Source organism: Vigna angularis, chromosome 5, assembly GCF_016808095.1.
Source record: "Vigna angularis cultivar LongXiaoDou No.4 chromosome 5, ASM1680809v1, whole genome shotgun sequence".
Taxonomy (NCBI): Eukaryota; Viridiplantae; Streptophyta; class Magnoliopsida; order Fabales; family Fabaceae; genus Vigna; species Vigna angularis.
Window position 1 is genome coordinate 35,429,735 of NC_068974.1, and position 22,109 is coordinate 35,451,843.

A 22,109-nucleotide genomic window follows, 5' to 3' on the forward strand; every position below is an offset into this window, starting at 1 on the left:
TAATTTTGGATGTGATATATAATTAGTTTTTAAACGTAATGATTTTGTAAAACTGAAGAAAAAGGAATGGAAGCGCGTGAGGTGGAGAGGTGAAACGAAAATAGGGAAAGAGAAAGAGAGTTCCGTGGGTAGGTAGGGTTTCAAATTATTTAAAATAGGGTAAAAATAAAAATCTTTTTAACTTAAAGATATAATTGTATTTAAAATAATGTGGGGAGGTGGAGAAAGTATACGGTGGTGGTGAGAGAACAACACCCCTAATTTTATTATGTTTTTGGCCCAATCTCTTTTGTTCCTACACTCATTTTTGTTGGCCCCAAACCCAATCTGGTTTTCTAATATTTACACTGAACAATCTTCTTCTCTTCCAATTTTCTTCCACCGCTCCCATTTTCGGCGTGACCTAACCACCACCGTCTTCAATCTCCGAAGCCCCGCCGTGTCCACCGCACCTTTTCTATTCCATTCTCTATCTTCAAGACGTCCGTGCCAATTTCAGCAAAGGACAGACCTCCACGTGCAGGGCAAACACCTGACCACCTATCCATCTCGAGAGAAGAGGCGTGAAGCGGCGACGTTAGAACCCCAGGCCGCCGCCTCTATCTCCGGCGAGGCCTCCTGGAGCTGCGGCTAGTTGATCCCACCTGAACCCCTGAGCTCCCTTAATGAAAACAAATCGTTGAGATTTTTTTGTTGGTACGTCCCCTAAACCTCACTTCTCTTTCGGACAACCACAACCATGTTCACAGCTTCATTCTCCCTTAAACCCTTTTCTTCTTCCTTCTCGTCCTCCTGCTCCTCATCCACCACCACCCTTTTCCCCAAACTCCTCTTCCCACCTTTCTCACATCTCCACCCACCGCCATGTGTCTCTCCACCTCTCTGCACCCTCCACTCCAACACCCTCCCCCTCCCCTCAAACAAAAAAAAGAAAAAGAAAAAACCATACGACGGCGCTTTGCCCTCCCTCCTCCGATCCCTCAAAGCAGCCGCGGATGTGGCCCTCGTACTTGGCTCTCTCCCGGACGCTCCCTCCCTCTCTCCCAAAGAAATTACCGTCATCCTCAACGAACTGTCTTCCTCGTGGCAGCGCGCGACCAGGGCCTTCGACTGGTTCAGGTCCCAAACGTGGTACACCCACAACGTCATTCACTACAACGTTGTTCTAAGAGCGCTGGGAAGGGCTCAGCAGTGGGACCAGCTCCGCATCTGCTGGCAAGACATGGCTAAAAATGGCGTCTTGCCCACCAATAACACCTACAGCATGCTCGTTGATGTGTATGGGAAAGCAGGTCTTGTCCAAGAAGCGCTTTTGTGGATTAGGCACATGAGGGTGAGAGGTTTTTTTCCTGATGAGGTTACTATGTGCACTGCTGTTAAGGTGTTGAAGGACGTGGGAGAGTTTGATAAGGCTCATAGGTTTTACAAGGGGTGGTGTGATGGGAGTGTTGAGTTGGATGATCTTGATTTGGATTTAGAGAGTTCTTTTCGTAGTAATGCTAGTGGTAGAAGTACTAATACGTCTGCATCAATGGCAATTAGTTTCAAACAGTTTCTCTCTACTGAGTTGTTTAAGATTGGTGGAAGAGTGTCTACTTCCGTGGCACATTCAAATTTGTGCAATGTGCCACAAAAGCCTCGTCTCTCTACCACCTATAATGTGTTGATAGATTTGTATGGGAAGGCAGGACGGTTAAGCGATGCAGCCGAGGTTTTTGAAGAAATGCTGAAGGAGGGTGTAGCCATGGATGTGTGGACTTTTAATACCATGATTTTTATTTGTGGGAGTCGTGGTGATTTGGTGGAGGCGGAGGCTTTGCTTGGGATAATGGAGGAAAAAGGGGTGGCGCCCGATACCAAGACTTATAATACTTTTCTGTCTTTGTATGCTGAGGCTGGGGATGTCGATGCTGCGGTTTCTTGTTATAGGAGAGTGTGGGAGGCTGGTTTGTGTCCTGATGTTGTGACTTACCGAGCTCTTCTTGGTATGCTATGCAAAAAGAATATGGTTCAGGATGTGGAAGATTTGATTGATGAAATGGAGAGGGATTCTGTGGGTGTTGACGAGCATGCACTTCCGGGAATTGTGGAGATGTATGTTAGTAAGGGGGATATTGATAAAGTGTATCAGCTGCTGAAGAAGTTTCATATAAATAGGGAGATGTCCATGAAAATTCGGGCGGCGGTTATGGATGTTTTTGCTGAGAGAGGACTCTGTGAGGAAGCAGAGAATTTGTTTTATGGAGGAAGGGACTTGACAGTACATAAAAAGGATGTTTTAGAGTGCAATGTTATGATCAAAGCGTATGGAAAAACTAGACTTTATGACAAGGCTGTGTCTCTCTTTAAGGGAATGAAAAATCACGGGACTTGGCCTAATGAAAGCACATACAATTCTCTTATTCAAATGTTGTCTGGTGGTGATTTAGTGGACCAAGCAATAGAACTTATGGATGAAATGCAAGAATTAGGGTTTAAGCCACCTTGTCAAACTTTTTCTGCTATTATTGGTTGTTATGCTCGCCTTGGTCGGCTTTCTGATGCCAAGCGTGTGTACGGAGAAATGCTAAGAGTTGGAGTAAGACCAAATGAGGTTGTGTATGGCTCTTTAATAAATGGATATGCAGAACATGGTAGTCTTGAAGAGACACTTAAATACTTCTACATGATGGAAGAATCTGGGTTTTCAGCTAATTTAGTTGTGTTAACATCCTTACTGAAGGCTTATTGTAAGGTTGGAAATTTGGAAGGAGCAAAAGCCATCTATGAGCGGATGAAGAACATGGAAGGGGGTCTGGATTTAGTTGCATGTAATAGTATGATCGGCCTCTTTGCGGATCTTGGCTTGGTTTCTGAAGCCAAGTTGGCTTTTGAAAATTTGAGAGAAATGGGTCGGGCGGATGCAGTTTCCTATGCAACAATCATGTATCTTTATAAGGCCGTGGGCATGATGGACAAAGCCATCGAGATTGCAGAGGAGATGAAACTGTCAGGTTTACTGAAAGATTGTGTTTCATATAATAAGGTACTGGTGTGTTATGCCGCCAATGGACAATTCAATGAATGTGGTAAATTAGTACATGAGATGATATCTCATAAGCTTTTGCCAAATGATGGAACTTTTAAAGTTTTGTTCACTATATTAAAGAAGGGAGGTATTCCCAATGAAGCAGTGGCACAATTAGAGTCATCTTACCAGGAGGGGAAACCATATGCTCGGCAAGCAACCTTCACTGCTTTGTACTCTTTAGTTGGTATGCATACTTTGGCACTTGAATCTGCTCGACCATTCATTGAATCTGAGGTTGAACTTGACTCATCTGCCTATAACGTGGCAATCTATGCATATGGTTCAGCTGGAGATATCAACAAGGCCTTGAATATATATATGAAAATGCGGGATAAGCATGTGGGACCAGACCTTGCAACGTATATATATCTGGTTGGTTGTTATGGAAAAGCTGGCATGATTGAAGGTGTGAAACGGGTATATAGCCAATTAGAATATGGAGAGATTGAGTCAAGTGAGTCTTTGTACAAGGCTATTATAGAAGCCTATAAGATTTGCAATAGAAAGGATCTTGCCGAGTTAGTTAGCCGAGAAATGAGATTTGCATTAAACTCACAAGAACATTCTGAAGTTGGAAGCGAAGGTCAATATGATGAATATGAAGTTGGAAGTGAAGATGAATATAAAGTTGGAAGTGAAACTGATTATGACGAATTCTGATACAGCTTCTTCAGGATCCTAAATCCTAATACTGACAAGAAACTGTATGAAGACGGATACAAATGCCATTCAATTCAGGTTAGTTTCAGTGTCTTCAATTCGTAGAAGAAAGTCTTGTGTGTCAAAATTTAGAATTACGTTTCTGAAATCTAATCTCCTTTCTCAGCTTCTTCAGACACACTCCTTTGCAGCTTTACTTGCTGTGGCTGTTTCGTCTCTTCTATTTCTCTTCCTGCCTCTCCGCCTCATACCAGGATTCACTCTTAGACATGCAGGACTTCCCAAAGTACCAGGTATCATCTTTACATATAATTTTATTTTATTCTGTGTTTTATCATACTGTTGTAGGTGCAGGTTGGTACCTTATGCTTGTTGCTCAAGCCTTACAAGTTATAATATGGACATTAAGAATATTGTGTGTTTTTAATTTGTTAGAGATGTAATATTACCATGCCATGACCTGATAACTTAAATCTTTAGGATAGTTGGTTCATTACTTGGTGCCATAGCCTCTTTAGCTTAGTGGTTCTGAGTTTGATCTTGGCCGGTCCTCATTTTTATATAAAATGTCGATTTTTTTTTTCGAGATAGGTGGGTCTGTTCATATTTTGTTTTCTAACTTTTCTCTGAAATGTGTCACTTGGACATGCCATATTAAACCAATTTTATGCTGCCACTTAACTTAGGCTTTTGAGACATTTAGGTTCAGGACATTTATTTGAACCCACCTTCAATGCCCTTTACCCCCTATGCCTAAAAATCAGGAATATTTGTTATCAAGTCTTGGTTCTAATCTATTAACGAACAAAATAGTTGATTGCTGCAGTGAAAGCAGGTTAATCTGAATATAATATCTGCAGAATTGGGGGCAGGGTTGCTGATTGTAGAGTGATGGAAGAAAGTAAAGGAATATAAATCTATAGTCGTACTGTCTCTAGCGGACCCTTTAATTGGTTGGACGCCACTACTTATGCTTTAATTAAGTTTTTGCATGACTTTGATTATATGCTTTCTTAGCTAGGTCGGAGTGACATTATGATTCATATATGGTTATCCATCTTGTTTTTTTCCAGTACCTATATGCAACCAGTTAGTAATACGGTCTGTTTTTGGTCAATGGCTCCCTAACTAACAGGGGCTACAAGTGGTGCAATGGATGCTGGGAACTTGTTGAAGCCAATGCTTGGAAGAGGTGAACTTAGATGTATAGGAGCAACTACATTGAATGAGTATAGAAAATATATTGAAAAAGATCCTGCTCTTGAGCGAAGATTTCAGCAAGTGTTTTGCAGTCAACCATCTGTTGAAGATACAATTTCTTCGTGGGTTGCGTGAACGCTATGAATTGCATCATCGAGTTAAAATATCAGATAGTGCATTTGTTTCAGCTGCAGTTCTTGCGGATCGATACATTACAGAGCGTTTTTTAGCTGACAAAGGTAAGATGTGACATTAGCCCATATATGACGAGTTGATTCCTTTGTAATACTTTATTTTAGGGTTACTTGCAGAAGTTTGGTCTTAGCTAGAACAGCATAATGTTAGTTTTGAAAAGAAAAAAGCATTCCCTCTCTGTTAAAAGCCTACTGAATTGGATGAGATAGACAGAGCAATATTGAAATTGGAGATGGAAAAGCTCTCTTTGAAAAATGACACTGACAAGGCATCTAAAGAAAGATTAAGTAAGCTTGAAAATGATTTGAGTTTACTTAAACAGAAGCAAAAAGAATTGGCAGAACAATGGGACAATGAAAAAGTTTTTATGACACGAATAAGGTCAATCAAAGAAGAGGTAATGTTTAGTTTGTATATAGTCAGTCACAGCTCCCGTCCTCCCCTGGAAAAGAATTTTGAACCTTACATGTTATAAACATTTGCAGATTGATAGAGTCAACCTAGAGATGGAAGCTGCTGAACGTGAGTATGACCTGAACCGTGCTGCTGAGCTCAAGTATGGAACTTTGATGTCCCTTCAGCGTCAATTAGAAGAAGCTGAAAAGAACCTAACTGACTTCCGAAATTCTGGAAAATCTTTGCTTCGAGAAGAGGTCACTGACCTTGATATTACTGAGATTGTTAGCAAATGGACTAGTATACCATTATCAAACCTCCAACAAACAGAAAGAGAAAAATTAGTCTTGCTGGAACAGGTTCTTCACAAGAGAGTGGTTGGTCAGGATATGGCAGTAAAATCTGTGGCTGATGCAATTCGCCGTTCAAGGGCTGGATTGTCTGATCCAAACCGACCAAGAGAGTGGTTGGTTAGCAAATGTACGTTTTCTTACCTTCTATAGATGGAACGAGTGAAAAACAGGCTTAAGCAAAAAGAAAATTGATCTTCATTACACAGAAGAAGCTGTTAAATATCTTGGTGTACTGGGTTTTGATCCAAATTTTGGTGCAAGACCAGTTAAAAGAGTGATACAACAGTTAGTTGCAAATGAAATTGCTATGGGAGTTCTAAGGGGAGATTTCAAAGAAGAGGACTCAATCATTGTGGATGCTGATGTGACTCCATCAGCCAAAGAACGTTCTCTGAATAGACTGCTTATTAAGAAGTTGGACAGCCCTGTTGCGGATGCCATGCCCATGGTTGTCAATCACTAATCTTACCCGCCGCAATAGATAAAAGGTAGTTTTTATTTTTATGTGTAATCATTGTCATAAGAATATTCTGTTTCAGAAGATTTGTTGATTATTGTTTCACTCTAGATTGCACAGGTCACTAAATATCGTGAATTTTTTTTTATAAAAAAAAATCTAATCATATTTAACTGCAATTATACTTTTGGTCTATTGATGCTTTGAGATACTCCTAATATAAAAACAACTCTCATTTGAAGTTTGGTACAACTAAAGTCACTAAATATCTTCAATGTAGAAGCCTATAGTTATATTTGGTCGTATTGTTATTTTGTCCTTTTCTTCACTTATTGATGATATTAAGAAATAATGGTAAATTAAGATGGAATAACAGATAATTTGAAATAAGTTAAAATAACAGCTCGTAGTAGTATTGGAAAGTGCGAAAAATAGTTGTTAAAGAGTTAGTAAATATTTCGTTAATTATATGCATATTATTTTAAAAGAGAAAAATTGTTAAAATTATAAAAGAAATATGAAGTCTTAATGTTTTATTGAAAATTTTTTATTTTGTTCGAAACTTCTTGATGATGAGTGAAATAGATCATTCATCTTTATATATTATGAAGTTGTTTTTTCATCTTTAGCTTTGCACATGATCTATATTATTACATGCCTTTGTCGTTGTAGGATGTATAATCAACCATACTCATTAAGAATATTTATTTAGAGTAGATTACTATTATGTATTTAAGATGGCTTCTTCGGCGGTGACAATTACATAACTTCTCATGTTGGACTTCGATGGTGGTATTTTCGGGTGTTTGCACCTCCAACTTTTCAAGAAAATACCAAAACTAACCTTGGTTAAAAATGTTTTTAATTTAGGTAAAAAATTATAATTTTTTCCTCTTACCTAATAAAGTTACACACCTACTCACACACTTCTTTTGCAAACCCTAGCGTCCAGACCATCAGGTTGACCATCTACTAAGACGATCGACCATTAGATCGAGTGGTCGACCATCAGGTCGAGTGGTTGACCATCGGATTTTTACTGTCATGTCAATTAAAAGTATGTTGTTAACATGCCATGTCAAGGCCTCTTAAACAATATTTTACATAAATAAGGATATTGAGACACCGAAAAAGAAGAATCTATTTAAGATTTTAGATGAAAATAGGAATCTACTAAAACATTAAACTTAAAATTTATAATAATACTTAAAATAACTTTTATAAAAAAAATTGAAATATAAGGTAAAAATAAACCTATTTTGCCTATTAATTACATATTTGTAAATGAATTGAATTCCTTACCTACCCATTCAAAATCGTTTATCATACTTATAACTAATTGCTTAGGTACCATTTTTAACATAGTAATTATTTCAAGAATCAATAAATATACATTATAATTTCAATGGCTAATAGATTGATAATGAAATATTTTAAAATAATTTATTAATTTCTAAATAAATGTGAAGACTTATTAAAATTTTAGGGAATAAATTGTTTACTCATTATTTATAGATAATTGACTTGATAAAGAATGTTTTCCTAGGAAAGAAAAAAGTGTGAAATACAAAGTAGTAAAATAAATAGGTTTAATGTCTTTGGAGGTCCCTATTTTTGCGGATTTGTATCCATTGGGTCCTCGTATTCTGAAAGTGCTCAATTAAGTCCCTGTTTTGGTAAAATTGAGTCAATAAAGCCCTTGTCGTTAATTGCTGTGGACGACGTTAACATTCTTGCGAGGTGGCATGCTGACTAATGACGTGACACAATCTGGTTTGCTGACTAGACGACATAAAAAAGGGTACGCTGACACCTTTTTCTATGTCTTCTTCATTGTCTTCGTCACCATAACTCTTCCCAACTCTTCTCTTCAACTTTGCAACATCATCGTTCAGAACACCATCATTATCATCATCATTCTTTTGAACTCTTGAACTTGACAAATGTGGTTAACTTTTGGAATATGTGTTTAGATGAACTTATTTTAGAGAAGTAATAACCTTTTTTAATATCTTCTTACGAGACATTCAAAAGAATTATATCTCAAAAAGAATGTTACAAATACAGTTTCAATGTCAGAGCTTTACTTTTGACGTTTTTTAGTGCATATTCACCGAGACAAACTCACCTTACATCTAGAATATATTGTTACAGGCCTTCGTGGTTGAGAAGTACAACAGGCCAATGCCCAAATTGCGAAACACAAAACCAGATTCTGGGCGCTATGAGGAAAGACAGGTTCCTGCTGGCACTTTGAATATTGCTCAGTTGCGCCATATCATACTTTTGCATGAAGGTAAGGCTGATGATTATAATGGACGTATGAATGCTCAACAGATTGCTGAAAAATTTGGGTTTCTGCTGTTAGGTTTTCAATTTGGGTTTTTGCGATTAGGTTTCTGCTATTAGGTTTTCAATTTGGGTTTCTACGATTAGGTTTCTGCTGTTAGGTTTTCAATTCGGTTTCTGCGATTAGGTTTCAACTATGGTTGTGCGATTAGGTTTTCAATTTGGGTTTCTGCTGGGTTTCTGATTTTGCAGGTCTGGCGAATGGAAAAACTCGTGATTGGCACTTTCACAGTGGCGCTTGGTGGCGATTTCTGGTATGCAGGTCCAGTGGCGATTTCGTGGTGGTGATAATGGAGTTGATATGTGATTCGCGTGGCTGCCATGGAGAAGATGATGGAGTAGATTCTCACGCGAGAAGTAGATGCGCGATTCTGGGTTTTGTGGTTTGATCTTCTGCAAGTTGCTTGCGATCGACGAAGGAGGGGAGTGACAGGGGACTTGCGACAGCCATGGAGGTTCACGATGAAGCTTGAGGGGACGGCTGTGGGCGAGGATGGCGGCGGCGACGCATAGTAGCTAGAGTTTGGAAATTAAGGTTTCTGTGGAGAAGGCATATATGACGTGGCAGGAGGCGTGAGGTGGTATGTTCTAGTTGGTTAACACCGTCTACAACAATTAACGACAGGGGCATTATTGACTCAGTTTTACCAAAATAGGGACCCAATTGAGAACTTTCAGAATAGGAGGACCCAATTGATACGAATCCACAGAAATAGGGACCTCCGAAGACATTAAACCAAATAAATAAAAGTGTCAAGGGGGATATAAGGAGGGAAACTTGAACTGAAAACCATTTAATGAAAACAAATTGTTGAGATTTTTTTGTTGGTACCGTTCCCTAAACCTCATTTCTCTTTCCGACAACCACAACCATGTTCATAGTTTCATTCTCCCTTAAACCTCTTCTTCTTCCTTCTCGTCCTCTTGCTCCTCATCCATCACTACCATTTTCTGCAAACTCCTCTTCCCACCTTTCTCCCCTCTCCACCCACTGCCACGTGTTTCTCCACCTCTCTGCACCCTCCACTCCAACACCCTTCCCCTCCCCTAAAACAAAAAAATGAAAAAGAAAAAACCATACGACGACACTTTTCCCTCCCTCCTCCGATCCCTCAACGTCGCCGCGGATGTGGCCCTCGCACTTAACTCCCTCCCGGACGCCCCCTCCCTTTCCCCCAAAGAAATTACCGTCATCCTCAACGAACTGTCTTCCTCAGCGCAGCGCACGACCAGGGCCTTCGACTGGTTCAGGTCCCAAACGTGGTACACCCACAACGACATTCACTATAACGTTGTTCTAAGAGCTCTCAGAAGGGTTCAGTAATGGGACCAACTTCGCATCTGCTGGCAAGACATAGCTAAAAATGGCGTCTTGCCCACCAATAACACCTACAACATGCTCGTTGATGTGTATGGGAAAGCGGGTCTTATCCAAGAAGTGCTTTTGTGGATTAGGCACATGAGGGTGAGAGGCTTTTTCCTTGATGAGGTTACTATGTGCACTGCTGTTAAGGTGTTGAAGGACGTGGGGGAGTTTGATATGACTCATAGGTTTTACAAGGGGTGGTGTGATGTGAGTGTTGAGTTGGATGATCTTGATTTGGATTTAGAGAGTTCTTTTCGTGGTAATGCTAGTGGTAGAAGTACTAATGGGTCTGCATCAATGTTAATTAGCTTTAAGCAGTTTCTCTCTACTGAGTTGTTTAAGATTGGTGGAAGAGTGTCTGCTTCTTTTGTGGCACATTCAAATTTGCACAATGTGCCACAAAAGCCGCATCTCTCTACCACCTATAATGTGTTGATAGATTTGTAAGGGAAGACGGGGCAGTTAAGCGATCAACTGAGATTTTTGAAGAAATGCTGAAGGAGGGTGTAACCATGGATGTGTGGACTTTTAATACCATGATTTTTATTTGTGGGAGTCGTGGTGATTTGGTGGAGGCGAAGGCTTTTCTTAGGATGATGGAGGAGAAAGGGGTGGCGCCCGATACCAAGACTTATAATATTTTTTTGGCTTTGTATGTTGAGGCTGGGGATATCGATGCTGTGGTTTCTTATTATAGGAGAGTATGGGAGGCTGGTTTGTGTCCTGATGTTGTGACTTATCGAGCTCTTCTTGGTATGTTATGCAAAAAGAATATGGTCTAGGATGTGGAAGATTTGATTGATGAAATGGAGAGGGATTCTGTGGGTGTTGATGAGCATTCACTTCCGGAAATTGTGGATATGTATGTTTGTGAGGGGTATATTCATAAAGTGTATCAGCTGCTGAAGAAGTTTCATATAAATAGGGAGATGTCCTTGAAAATTTGGGCGGCGGTTATGGATGTTTTTGCTGAGAGAGGACTCTGTGAGGAAACAGAGAATTTGTTTTATGGAGGAAGGGACTTGACAGTACGTAAAAAAGGATGTTTTAGAGTGCAATGTCATGATCAAAGCGTATGGAAAAACTAGACTTTATGACAAGGCTGTGTCTTTCTTTAAGGGGACTGGGCTTAATGAAAGAACGTACAATTCCCTTATTCAAATGTTGTCTGGTGGTGATTTAGTGGACCAAGCAATAGAACTTATGGATGAAATGTAGGAATTGGGGTTTAAGCCACCTTGTCAAACTTTTTATGCTGTTATTGGTTATTATGCTCGGCTTGGTCAGCTTTCTGATGCCAAGCGTGTGTACGTGGAAATGGTAAGAGTTGGAGTAAGACCAAATGAGGTTGTGTATGGCTCTTTATTAAATGGATATGTAGAACATGGTAGTCTTGAAGAGGCACTTAAATACTTCTACGTGATGGAAGAATCTGGGTTTTCAGCTAATTTAGGTGTGTTATCATCCTTATGAAGGCTTATTGTAAGGTTGGAAATTTGGAAGGAGCAAAAGCCATCTATGAGTGGATGAAGAACATGGAAGGGGTCTGGATTTAGTTGCATGTAATAGTATGATCAGCCTCTTTGCGGATCTTGGCTTGGTTTCTGAAGCCAAGTTGGCATTTGAAAATTTGAGAGAAATGGGTCGGGTGGATGCAGGTTCCTATGCAACAATCATGTATCTTTATAAGGCTGTGGGCATGATGGACAAAGCCATCGAGATTGCAGAAGAGATGAAACTGTCGGGTTTACTGAAAGATTGCGTTTCATATAATAAGGTACTTGTGTGTTATGCCACCAATGGGCAATTTAATGAATGTGGTAAATTAATACATGAAATGATATCTATGAAGCTTTTCCCAAATGATGGAACTTTTAAAGTATTGTTCACTATATTAAAGAAGGGAGGTATTCCTAATGAAGCAGTGGCACAATTAGAGTCATCTTACCGGGAGGGTAAACCATATGCTCGACAAGCAACCTTCACTGCTTTGTACTCTTTAGTTGGTATGCATACTTTGGCACTTGAATATGCTCGAACATTCATTGAATCTGAGGTTGAACTTGACTCCTCTACCTATAATGTGGCAATCTATGCATATGGTTCAGTTGGAGATATCAACAAGGTCTTGAATATATATATGAAAATGCGAGATAAGCGTGTGGGACCTGACCTTGCAACGTATATATATTTGGTTGGGTGCTATGGAAAAGCTGGCATGGTTGAAGGTGTGAAACGGGTATATAGCCAATTAGAATATGGAGAGATTGAGTTAAGTGAGTCTTTGTACAAGGCTTTTATAGAAGCTTATAAAATTTGCAATAGAAAGGATCTTGCCGAGTTAGTTCGCCAAGAAATGAGATTCGCGTTAAACTCAGAAGAACATTCTGAAGTTGGAAGTGAAGGTCAATATGATGTTGGAAGCGAAGATGAATATGAAGTTGGAAGTGAAGATGAATATATAGTTTGAAGTGAAACTGATTATGATGAATTCTGATACAACTTCTTCAAGTTCTTGAGGCTGACAAGAAACTGTATGAAGACGTATACAAATGCCATTCAATTCAGGTTAGTTTCAATGTCCTCAATTCGTAGAAGAAATTCTTGTGTGTAAAAAGTATTTTCCATTAAATGTTTATTGAAATAAATGTGGTTTCTTATTTACTATATCTAGCAGAGTATATTTTCAGGTATGGATTACCACTATTGCTTTTGTCACAGTTGAATTGAGGGAATTAATAATTCTAATATAACTATCATCATGGCAAGGTTGAATGAATTATGAATTGATTGATTGTGAGTTCGTGATCCCTCAACGCCGCCGCGGATGTAGCCGTCACACTTGACTCCCTCCCGGACGGCCCCTCCCTTACCCCCAAAGAAATTACCGTCATCCTCAGCGAATTGTCTTCCTCGTCGCAGCGCGCGGCCAGGGCCTTCGACTGGTTCAGGTCCCAAACGTGGTACACCCACAACGCCATTCACTACAACGTTGTTCTAAGAGCCCTCGGAAGGGCTCAATAGTGGGACCATCTTCGCATCTGCTGGCAAGACATGGCTAAAAATGGCGTCTTGCCCACCTCTAACCTCTCTCCCAACCACTTCACTCTCCACCATCGTTGTCTCCGCCTCTGCGCACGTTTCGCTCCTCCCCACGACGCCTCGATCCATGCCTTCGCCTTCAAAACTGGCCTCTTTCATTCTTCCTCCACATCCTTCTTGTCATTTTACTCGCGCTTTGGTGAGATGGAGCTTGCATGCAAGGTGTTTGATGAAATTCCTGTCCAGGATGTGGCTGCTTGGACTGCACTTATCATCGGCCATGTCCAGAATGGGGAGCCGGAGAAAGGTTTGAAGTGTTTAGGTGACATGCATGAGGTTGGTGAGGATACTCAAAAGCCCAACGTTAGAACGTGGGAGGGTGGGTTTCTGGCGTGTGGAAATCTGGGGGCTGCGACAAAAGGTGCTTGCTTGCATGGGGTGGTTATCAAACACGAGGTTGCTTTCTTTCTAGAATCTTCCAAATGTGGGGTCCCTCGAGAAGCGTATCGAGCATTTTTTGAGGCGACTCACAAAGATCTTTTGTCTTGGACGTTCATCATCGGGGTTTGTGCGAGGTTTGGGATGATGGGGGGAGTGCGTGAAGTTGTATAGAGAAATGTAGGAAAATGAAAAACGTCCAGATGAGATTGCTATTTGTTGCATGCTTTCGGGGTTTGGTAATTCCACGGATGTGTCTCAAGGGAAAGCATTTCATGGAGTGATTACAAGGATATAGTATGTCGATGTTGAGGAAGTTAATGATTTGTTGTTGTTTACGTACTGTAAATTTGGAATGTTGAGTTTGGCAGAGAGGATTTTCCCAATGTGTCGCGAGAACGCAGAGTGCTGAAACTTTATGGTTTTTGGGTATTGATAGAATGGGGGAGAGCATGAAGTGTGTTGAGCTCTTTAGGGAGATGCAATGTGTAGGTATTCGTTCTGATTCAATTGGGATAGTTTCAGCTATTGCCTCGTGTGCTCAGTTGGGAGCAGTTAATTTGGGAAGGTCGATTCATTGCAACGTGATAAAGGGTTTTCTGGATGTTGACATCGCGGTCACCAACTCGCTCATAGAGATGTATGGAAAACGTGGTAGGAAGACCTATGCATCGAGAATATTTAATAGGTCTCAGAGAGATGTTGTGTTGTGGAACACTTTGATTTCATCTCATGTTCACATCAAGCAGCATGAAGAGGCTGTAGATTTATTTGATAAAATGATTAGAGAAGGGTCGTAGCCCAATACAGCCACACTTGCGGTAGTACTTTTAGCATGTTCTCACCTAGCATCTCTAGAGAAAGGGGAAAGAGTTCACCGCTACATACAAGAAAGTAGTTTTAGACTCAATTTACCCCTTGGCACAACGCTGGTTGATATGTATGCTAAATGTGGTCAACTGCAAAAGTCAAGAATGGTATTTGACTCTATGATGGAGAAGGATGAAATTTGCTGGAATGCAATGATTTCAGGTTATGGAATGAATGGATATGCAGAATCTACTTTGGAGATATTCTGACGTATGGAAGAATCAAACGTTATGTCCAATGAAATTACCTTCCTTTGTCTTCTCTTAGCATGTGCCCATGCATGACTTGTTGAAGAAGGGAAGTACGTGTTCGCGAGAATGCTGAGTTATTCTTTGAGTCCCAATTTAAAGCACTACACTTGTATGGTGGATCTTTTGGGAAGGTCAGGTAATCTGCATGAAGCAAAAGCTATGGTCTTATCTATGCCTATTTCTCCAGACAACGATGTTTGGGGAGCTTTGTTAGGTCATTGTAAAACTTACAATCAAGTAGAGATGGGAATAGGTATTGCAACTTATGCTATTAACTCTGAACCAGAAAATAACGGCTACTATATGTTGTTGGCCAATTTGTATAGCTCCATTGAGAGGTGGGAAGAAGCAGAAAATGTGAGAAGGGCAATGAAAGAGAGGTGTTCAACGGGAAAGAAATTTGCTTGGAGTCTACTCTAAGCTAAAACTTCTCTTCCCTCGAAAATTAAGAAAATGTTAAAGAAAACCATTGGATGTTTACCAAGGGCCAACATGCTTAATCTTCTCAAGTTTGCTCATTTTATAAGTCATTCACGAGCTTGCAATCATTTTATAGTGTCTTATTCAAGTTTTCTAAACTGTTTTTGAGACCAATTAGGTGTCCAGAAGTTATTTGACTCATTGTATCTAAAATTGGTTGGTGGAGTTGTTTAAATTGACACATAATTGGATCTAGATAAGTGAATCTTAGAAACACTGTTTTTAGCATCAATCAGTTGTGATCAGAAGTTCATTTCACTGATTTAAACATGTTCATGAAAAAGAATCTTGAGTTTTCACAGCCTTGTGTGTTTTCACTCTCTAAACCACCATTTTTAGATCTTTTGTTGATAACAGGTTGCTGGTTTAATTGCTTATTTCTGAGGTCTGTATGGTGCATCTACATTTGTTCAAACTTGCAGCAAAAGCTTGGTACATGTGTGATATCTAAAATAAACAATTCAAAAGAAACTTTTAAATCATTCTAAAAAGCTGAAAGACTAGTGCAAGCTCAAATATGAAAACTGATGCACCCAAATCTGACTTTTCCTTAAACATCTGAGCAACTTCTTGTTTGTCAATTTGTGGCTGTCCTATTTTGTCTCTAATGTCTGATTGCTTAGCCTAGAAAATCTTGTTTGAGAAGCTGTTTCACTCTGGTTTCTGAAACTTGAAAGAAAGGTTTGTGTGCTTAGTAGCATCTTAGGTGGTGGTGGTCTGAAAGATTCTCCAGCCCTGAACTGCTAAGGGGAATTTTCATTCCAATCCTTTCATTTGTATGCTTTAAGTTTCTCAAGAGAAGCTTGAGTGTAGTTGTTAGGTTACTTTATACAAAGAACCTAATCTATACTCTCTTCTCTCCTCAACACTCAATCAACATAAGATAAATGTATGTATATGTATTTTATTAATTCTATAAAGTATGGAAAACAGAATTACAAGTAAGTATCCCAAGGAAGCCTCCCTTCCTCCACTAGCAAGAATGCCTAATATATACTCGAAAGAAAGTAACCTCTTAAATAGAGTTACAGGAAGACTATTCATAGTGTCGCCTTCCTGTGCCCTATCCTTTCTGCTAACCCAATCCTCTCATGCCCCGTTGGGTCTCATTTCCCCATGCCTTACCGTTCGATATTAGGTTAATTCCCTCCTCTTTTATTCCTAACAGTAGTTGATTAAGTTGGGGGATGAAATCCATTGGACCAAGATAAACAATTTTAGTGAACTAAATCTGATTACAGCATATTGTTGTTTTAGTTCTTGTATATGTTGTTTTGATATATAGAGCTGAATTCATGAGGTTGAGAAGATTGGGATAAGAGAGTGCATGAATCATAGTTGTTGTTTGGGAAGTTATAAATTGTGCTGTCAAAGTTAGTTCTGAACTAATTATGCTCGCTGTAATGCTTTCATGTTAAACCTGGAGTAGCTGTGATCATATATCCATTTAAGCTACTGTTGCATTCATTCTAGTTTATAAATTGGTTGCATATGGTTTAATTCACTTTTTGTTCAAATAAAAACTCAGATGAATAAGTTTCTATTTAGTTTAAATGATACATGTTGTTGAAAGGTTTAACACAATATGAGTCGTGAAATGCTTATGCAATGCTCAATGGTTTAAACCAAGTGCATAGAATCTGTTTTAGTCTTATTGTTAGCTTTTCTCTGTGTTAATTCTAAAGGAAGGTCCATTCATGATCTATTCATGCTAAGATTCTCTTTCTCAACCGAGTCTGTATATATAAACATATATGTCCGTTCTTTTACAATCAACAAAACAATGCAATAGAAGTGAAACATATGAAAGACCGAACGGTAAAGGTCTGGGCGAACAGTGATGATTGCATGGAGCTAGAAGAAATAGGATTCAACTAGGCCCGTGTCATTCCTCAAACGAAATCCTCCAAATACCCACTTCTCTTCCGCTGATGTGTGCCCCTCCTAACCATTTTGTTGCATGTATTCTCTGTCATCTGCTGCCCCATGCTTATTTTATTTGTGCATTCTCCTTTCTGCACTTGTCCTTTTATGCATGTTAAATTTAATTTAAGTGCCTACTTGTTTTAGAAACTATTTTTAATTGCTTGAATATGACATTTAGGGGGAGAATTTTTTTTTTTATTGACATCTTATATCATAATCTTGTGATAACTAGTACCTATTTGAGGGGAAGATATATAAGTTTGTTTGATATCTTGTTATTTATCTCTGCTCTAGATCAGTTACCCTTTTTCCCTTATAATATTTGAAGTGCATCTGGTACTCAACAATTTTATAATATTTGAATTGCATATTTCTTTTGTTGAGGGGGAGACTTTATTATTTACTTTTTGCTTATGATAAAAAAGGGGGAGAAGAGACATACCTCTAGTGCAATTACTACTAACTTGTTTCTATGTTTGTAAGTTTGTATTCCATGCAGTAACACAAAGATGCTTTTAAACAAAGAATTTTTGATCATCATCAAAAAGGGGGAGATTGTTACCAATGAGGAGCATTGATGTCTTGAAGATAATGATTTTGATGATATTACAAAGTGAAGTATATGAAGACCCTTGATTTGAGTTTAAAAGCATTCATGTATGTTGGTCTGCGAGGAAAGGGAACAAGAGCCTAGATGAAGGCCGAACACAGCTAAAAGGCCGAACAGTGTATAACAGATGATGGTCGAACACAGTTGAAGGCCGAACACAGCTAAAAGGCCGAACGATGTATATCAGATGAAGGCCGAACACAACTAAATGGCTGAATGACGTATAGCAGATGAAGGCCGAACACATCTAAAAAGTCGAACGACGTATAGCAGATGAAGGCCGATCACAAGTTGAAGGCCGAACACAACTAAAAAGGCTGAATGGTGTATAACAGTATAAAGCCGAACAAAACAAGATAAACACAACACATGTACAACCGAACAGTCACTAACAGATGAAAGCCAAACACAGGCGGAACAAAGTGAAAGATCGAACGACGTTGAAGATAGGCCGAACGATATTGAGTCCAACTAACACTGTAGAATAAAATGTTAAGTGTTGGAAGGTATATAAGAGAATAAGAATAAAACCGAACGGTGGAAGGAGGTGAAGAATTGGAGCCGACCTGTTGAAGATTCAAGAGATATCCTAACTATTCCAAGTCTCGCAGATAATCGATTATCACTTACAATAATCGATTATCACTGATAGTTGTAATGTGTCTTCTAAGTTTCAGACCAGCGGGATATATATATGTTTGTCAAACCCTTTGAAAAGATATCTATGCCATTTGAGAATACAGTTTGTCTGAGGAAGTTCTCAAGTGATAATTCTTGCTCTTGTCAAGTCTTGTGAATAGGAGAAGCTCGCGCTTTGTGTGTCAAAGGTCAGAGCGATTCTCTTCAAGTTGACAAAGTTGTTACTTCTGGTTCGTTTGTCGAAGAAAAGTTCTTTCGGTTCGTTCGTCCCAGGAAGGTTTTTGCTGTTCTTAATTTCCATTCACTCTATTGCAACTGTGAAACAATTTTAGTGAAATAGTTAATCACTCTTTATAGTGATTAACAACTGGACGTAGAATCTATTGATTCGAACCAGTATAAAAATCATCTGTGTGATTTTTCTACTCTCTACACTCTTTATATTTTCTGCATATCAACTGTTCGATAAAAGTTCTCTAAGAAAATCAATTTTTGAAAACGGACCATTTTAAATCGACTATTGACTGTAACACGCTTTCCGCTAAAAAGAGTTTCACTTCTTATTCCGCTGCGCAACTCGCTGTACCAACAAAGATAACGTTGCTAGTAGCTTTGAGAAAGATGCCTTGACCCGAGGTATTTTTGATGTATCGAAGAATGCGGAAGGCAGCTTGGTGGTGAGCTTGAGTTGGTGAGGCAACATACTGGCTAAGACAGTGAACGACATAGGTGATGTCCGGACGGGTGTTGGTGAGGTAAATAAGGCGCCCAATTAGGCGACTGATAAGTGCAAAAAAGTAGTAAATTTTCATATGCAATTTTGGCACTTCTGTTTTAAATGGTGTACATTTGTATCAATTTTCCCCAATCTAAGAAAGATAAAATGTAATCATATGTTTCCAAGTTGTTGATTAAAAGGAAATCATTTGATCCCTATTTTGTATATGTATCAGGTAAATTAAGAGACAAGAGTAAATCCTGCAACAATTCGCCCAAGCTAGAATGATCTCGCTTAATTAGATTCAGTGATTCAATGGCACGATTTTCTTGATCCAATGGCGCTCAATTAACTCACCAATCTCTTCCTCCCTTTGCTAAATTCCCTTGAAGGTAAGTTCTACTTCACTATCTTCCATTTTCAAAGAACAAATTTGGGGTTTTTCTCTGTATGTTTTGTGGAACCCTAGGGTAGTGCCCATGCGGGTTGTTGTTGTCCATGAATTGTTGTGAATGCTTAAGTGGAGTTGTTGGTATAACCGAATAATGTAGGTTGTTTGTGCATGGATTAATTCATGAAAATTTGATTTATGAAGATGCACATGAACTGTTCAATGAAATGCCTAACTTAGTTGATGAAATGCACCATAAAGGACAACTCCACCTTTATGAGTACCTCTATAACAATGTTCGAGGACCATATCCAGGCATGACTCCACCAGAATTATTGGCATACTTACAGTGGCCTAGGGGCAGTCCAATTTTTCCAAGGGGAAGTGGACAAACTGGACCTGACAACACTTTTGCAAGTGGGTTCACACCAGGTGAGGAGTCATCAAGAGTTGCAGATATAAATGACCTTGTTGTGGGGGAAGAGACAATCATTGTTGGGGAAGAGGTAATCAGAATGGACCTTCAAGAGGAGATTGACACACAACACTATTCCAACCTCCAGAACTCAATGAAATACGATTTTTTTTTTGTTTTATTGCAGAACTTTTACATTTAGTAATATTATGCTTTAATTGTTTTGGGTTAGAATGTACAGTTTCACTTACTTTTTGCTTACTTTACTTTTTGCTTAATATGATGCACATAGCACATACACATCTAATTTTTTTTTTTGGGAATTATAAGAAAATCTTTATTGAGGAAATTGGTTAAAGAGAAATCAAATTTCAATAAGTGTCTTAAGATAGTACAACTGAAAAAAAAAGGAAGAAAGTTTTTGGTTGAATCCATAGTTAAATGGGATTAGGATATTAGTGCTGGATAATTGGTTAAGATAATCAATTGTAACAACAAGTGATATACCAAGGAAAGAAACCAAAAACAAAACCCAGTGAGTGTGTGAATCGTTAAACAGTTTAAGAGTTTCCACTGTTTGTTGTCAAGTTGATATTGCTTGAGTTTTCATTTGGATAACATCACACTTGAAGCATGGAAATGATCAAGGCAGTTTTGCTGAATTTAAATAACTCAGTGCCAAACATCCAACCTAGGAATAATCATCCTTTTGTGATAGCCCATTTGAGCCTAATTGCTTTGAATTATGTACCTTAACCTTAACTTTAATGAGTATCCTTTCCCTTTGCACACTTTAGGGATAGAGAGCATATGTGCATTTTATTCAACTTTAAAATGAGAATTGGTTGGTGGAATTGTACTTAGAAAAGAAAGGGGCTGAGTATTTTGTACTATAATTCACTCCTTAGTATTGTATAGAAATGTATATATTAAAAAAAAACAAAAACAAAAACAAGAAAAGGAAAGAATAAAAAGAAGGAGTGAATAATGAAGGAAAAAGAAGCATTGGGTTTTGAGGTATGAGATGGGATGAATTGAGAGTAGAAATGGAAGTGAGTTTAAAGTGTAGTTATGCTCTATTTTCTAAAGTTGTGCGTTTGTTATCCTGAAAAACCATAATTCTTGGAAGCCCGACCTCATTACAACCTTTAAAAGACCTTGACATCCATGTTGATTTTGTGTGTGGTTTGATTGAAAATGACTGACAATTTTAATTTGTTCAATTTTAGTGGAAAATGAGAGAAACACATCCTTGTAAGATTCAAGAGAGAATTTCCTTGGTTAGTATCAATGGTTCTTACAATTGATTGTCTTGAAAAATTTGTTGCACTTTTATCCTACTTTTATTTGATAATTGGATTCACCATTTGCTTCTGATTTTGAATCTGTAGTTGGAATGCAAAAGTTGTCTTGTGAGGACTATGAAATTGATTTCTCAAATAACCAATTTCAAAGTTTGAGTTTTGAAAAGCTGTTGGGATCTTATTACTTTGCTTGAGGACAAGCAAGATGTTAGGTTGGGGGAGTTGATAAGTGCAAAAAAGTAGTAAATTTTCATATGGAATTTTGGCACTTCTGTTTTAAATGGTGTACATTTGTATCAATTTTTCCCAATCTAAGAAAGATGAAATGTAACCATATGTTTCCGAGTTGTTGATTAAAAGAAAATCATTTGATCCCTATTTTGTATATGTTTCAGGTAAATTAAGAGAGAAGAGTAAATCCTGCAACAATTCGCCTAAGCTAGAATGATCTCGCTTAAGCAAGACTCGTCTAGGAAGCCATTACTTCAAAAGTCATTCTCGCTTAAGCGAGAATAATTTAGCTTAAGCGAGAATGACCTATCTTCTCTAAGAAGTTTCTTCTCGCTTAAGCGAGAATAATTTAGCTTAAGCGAGAATTCGTGCAGTATATATACTCGTGAGTCAGAAAGAAAGAAATGGATGGAGAGCAGCGAAGAAAAAATTCACAGAGCTACCGAAAGAGTTGTTCTTCAACTTTAGCTATAAGATCTTCTTCTTCATCTCTCAGAATGCCAATGGCCACCATGAGTGACTGATCTTTTATCTTGGGATTGAATGTAATCGATTCGAACTCGGATGTAATCTGGTGATATTTATTTATAGCATTTCTATTTTTATTCAATATTGGTATTTTTGTTCTGCTCTTTGTGCTTGATTCTATCTGATCAATAGTTTCACGAATGTGGGTTTTAACTGGAAAGTATTTCTAAAATCTGATCTGAACAAGAATACTTGATATCTTGTGATGCTAGGGATAGAT

At 38.6% G+C, this 22,109-nt stretch overlaps 1 protein-coding gene and 2 pseudogenes across 12 annotated transcripts; all 3 read left to right on the plus strand.

Annotated features, from left to right (window-relative positions):
* Positions 1–310: 310 nt before the first annotated feature.
* LOC108323459 (pentatricopeptide repeat-containing protein At1g73710-like) lies at positions 311–6,509 on the plus strand. Of its 12 annotated transcripts, none has more exons than XM_052878566.1 (5): positions 312–3,808; positions 3,897–4,023; positions 4,866–5,522; positions 5,611–6,001; positions 6,081–6,509. In XM_052878566.1, the coding sequence occupies exon 1, from the start codon at positions 740–742 to the stop codon at positions 3,728–3,730; it is 2,991 nt and encodes a 996-aa protein (XP_052734526.1). In that variant the 5' UTR covers positions 312–739; the 3' UTR covers positions 3,731–3,808; positions 3,897–4,023; positions 4,866–5,522; positions 5,611–6,001; positions 6,081–6,509. The 12 variants fall into 12 exon arrangements, with proteins under 12 accessions (XP_052734528.1, XP_017411416.1, XP_052734529.1 ...); XM_052878563.1 differs by having other exon boundaries at positions 4,866–5,169; positions 5,230–5,522; positions 5,611–6,509; XM_052878564.1 differs by having other exon boundaries at positions 4,866–5,169; positions 5,242–5,522; positions 5,611–6,509.
* A 2,009-nt stretch (positions 6,510–8,518) lies between these two features.
* On the plus strand, positions 8,519–21,940 carry LOC108323443 (pentatricopeptide repeat-containing protein At1g73710-like; annotated as a pseudogene).
* Positions 12,803–15,446, plus strand: LOC128196818 (pentatricopeptide repeat-containing protein At4g39952, mitochondrial-like; annotated as a pseudogene).
* Positions 21,941–22,109: the final 169 nt, after the last annotated feature.

Excerpts from the sequence above, each read along its gene's own strand:
- LOC108323459 (XM_052878568.1), top strand. The coding sequence starts at position 740 with ATGTTCACAGCTTCATTCTCCCTTAAACCCTTTTCTTCTTCCTTCTCG.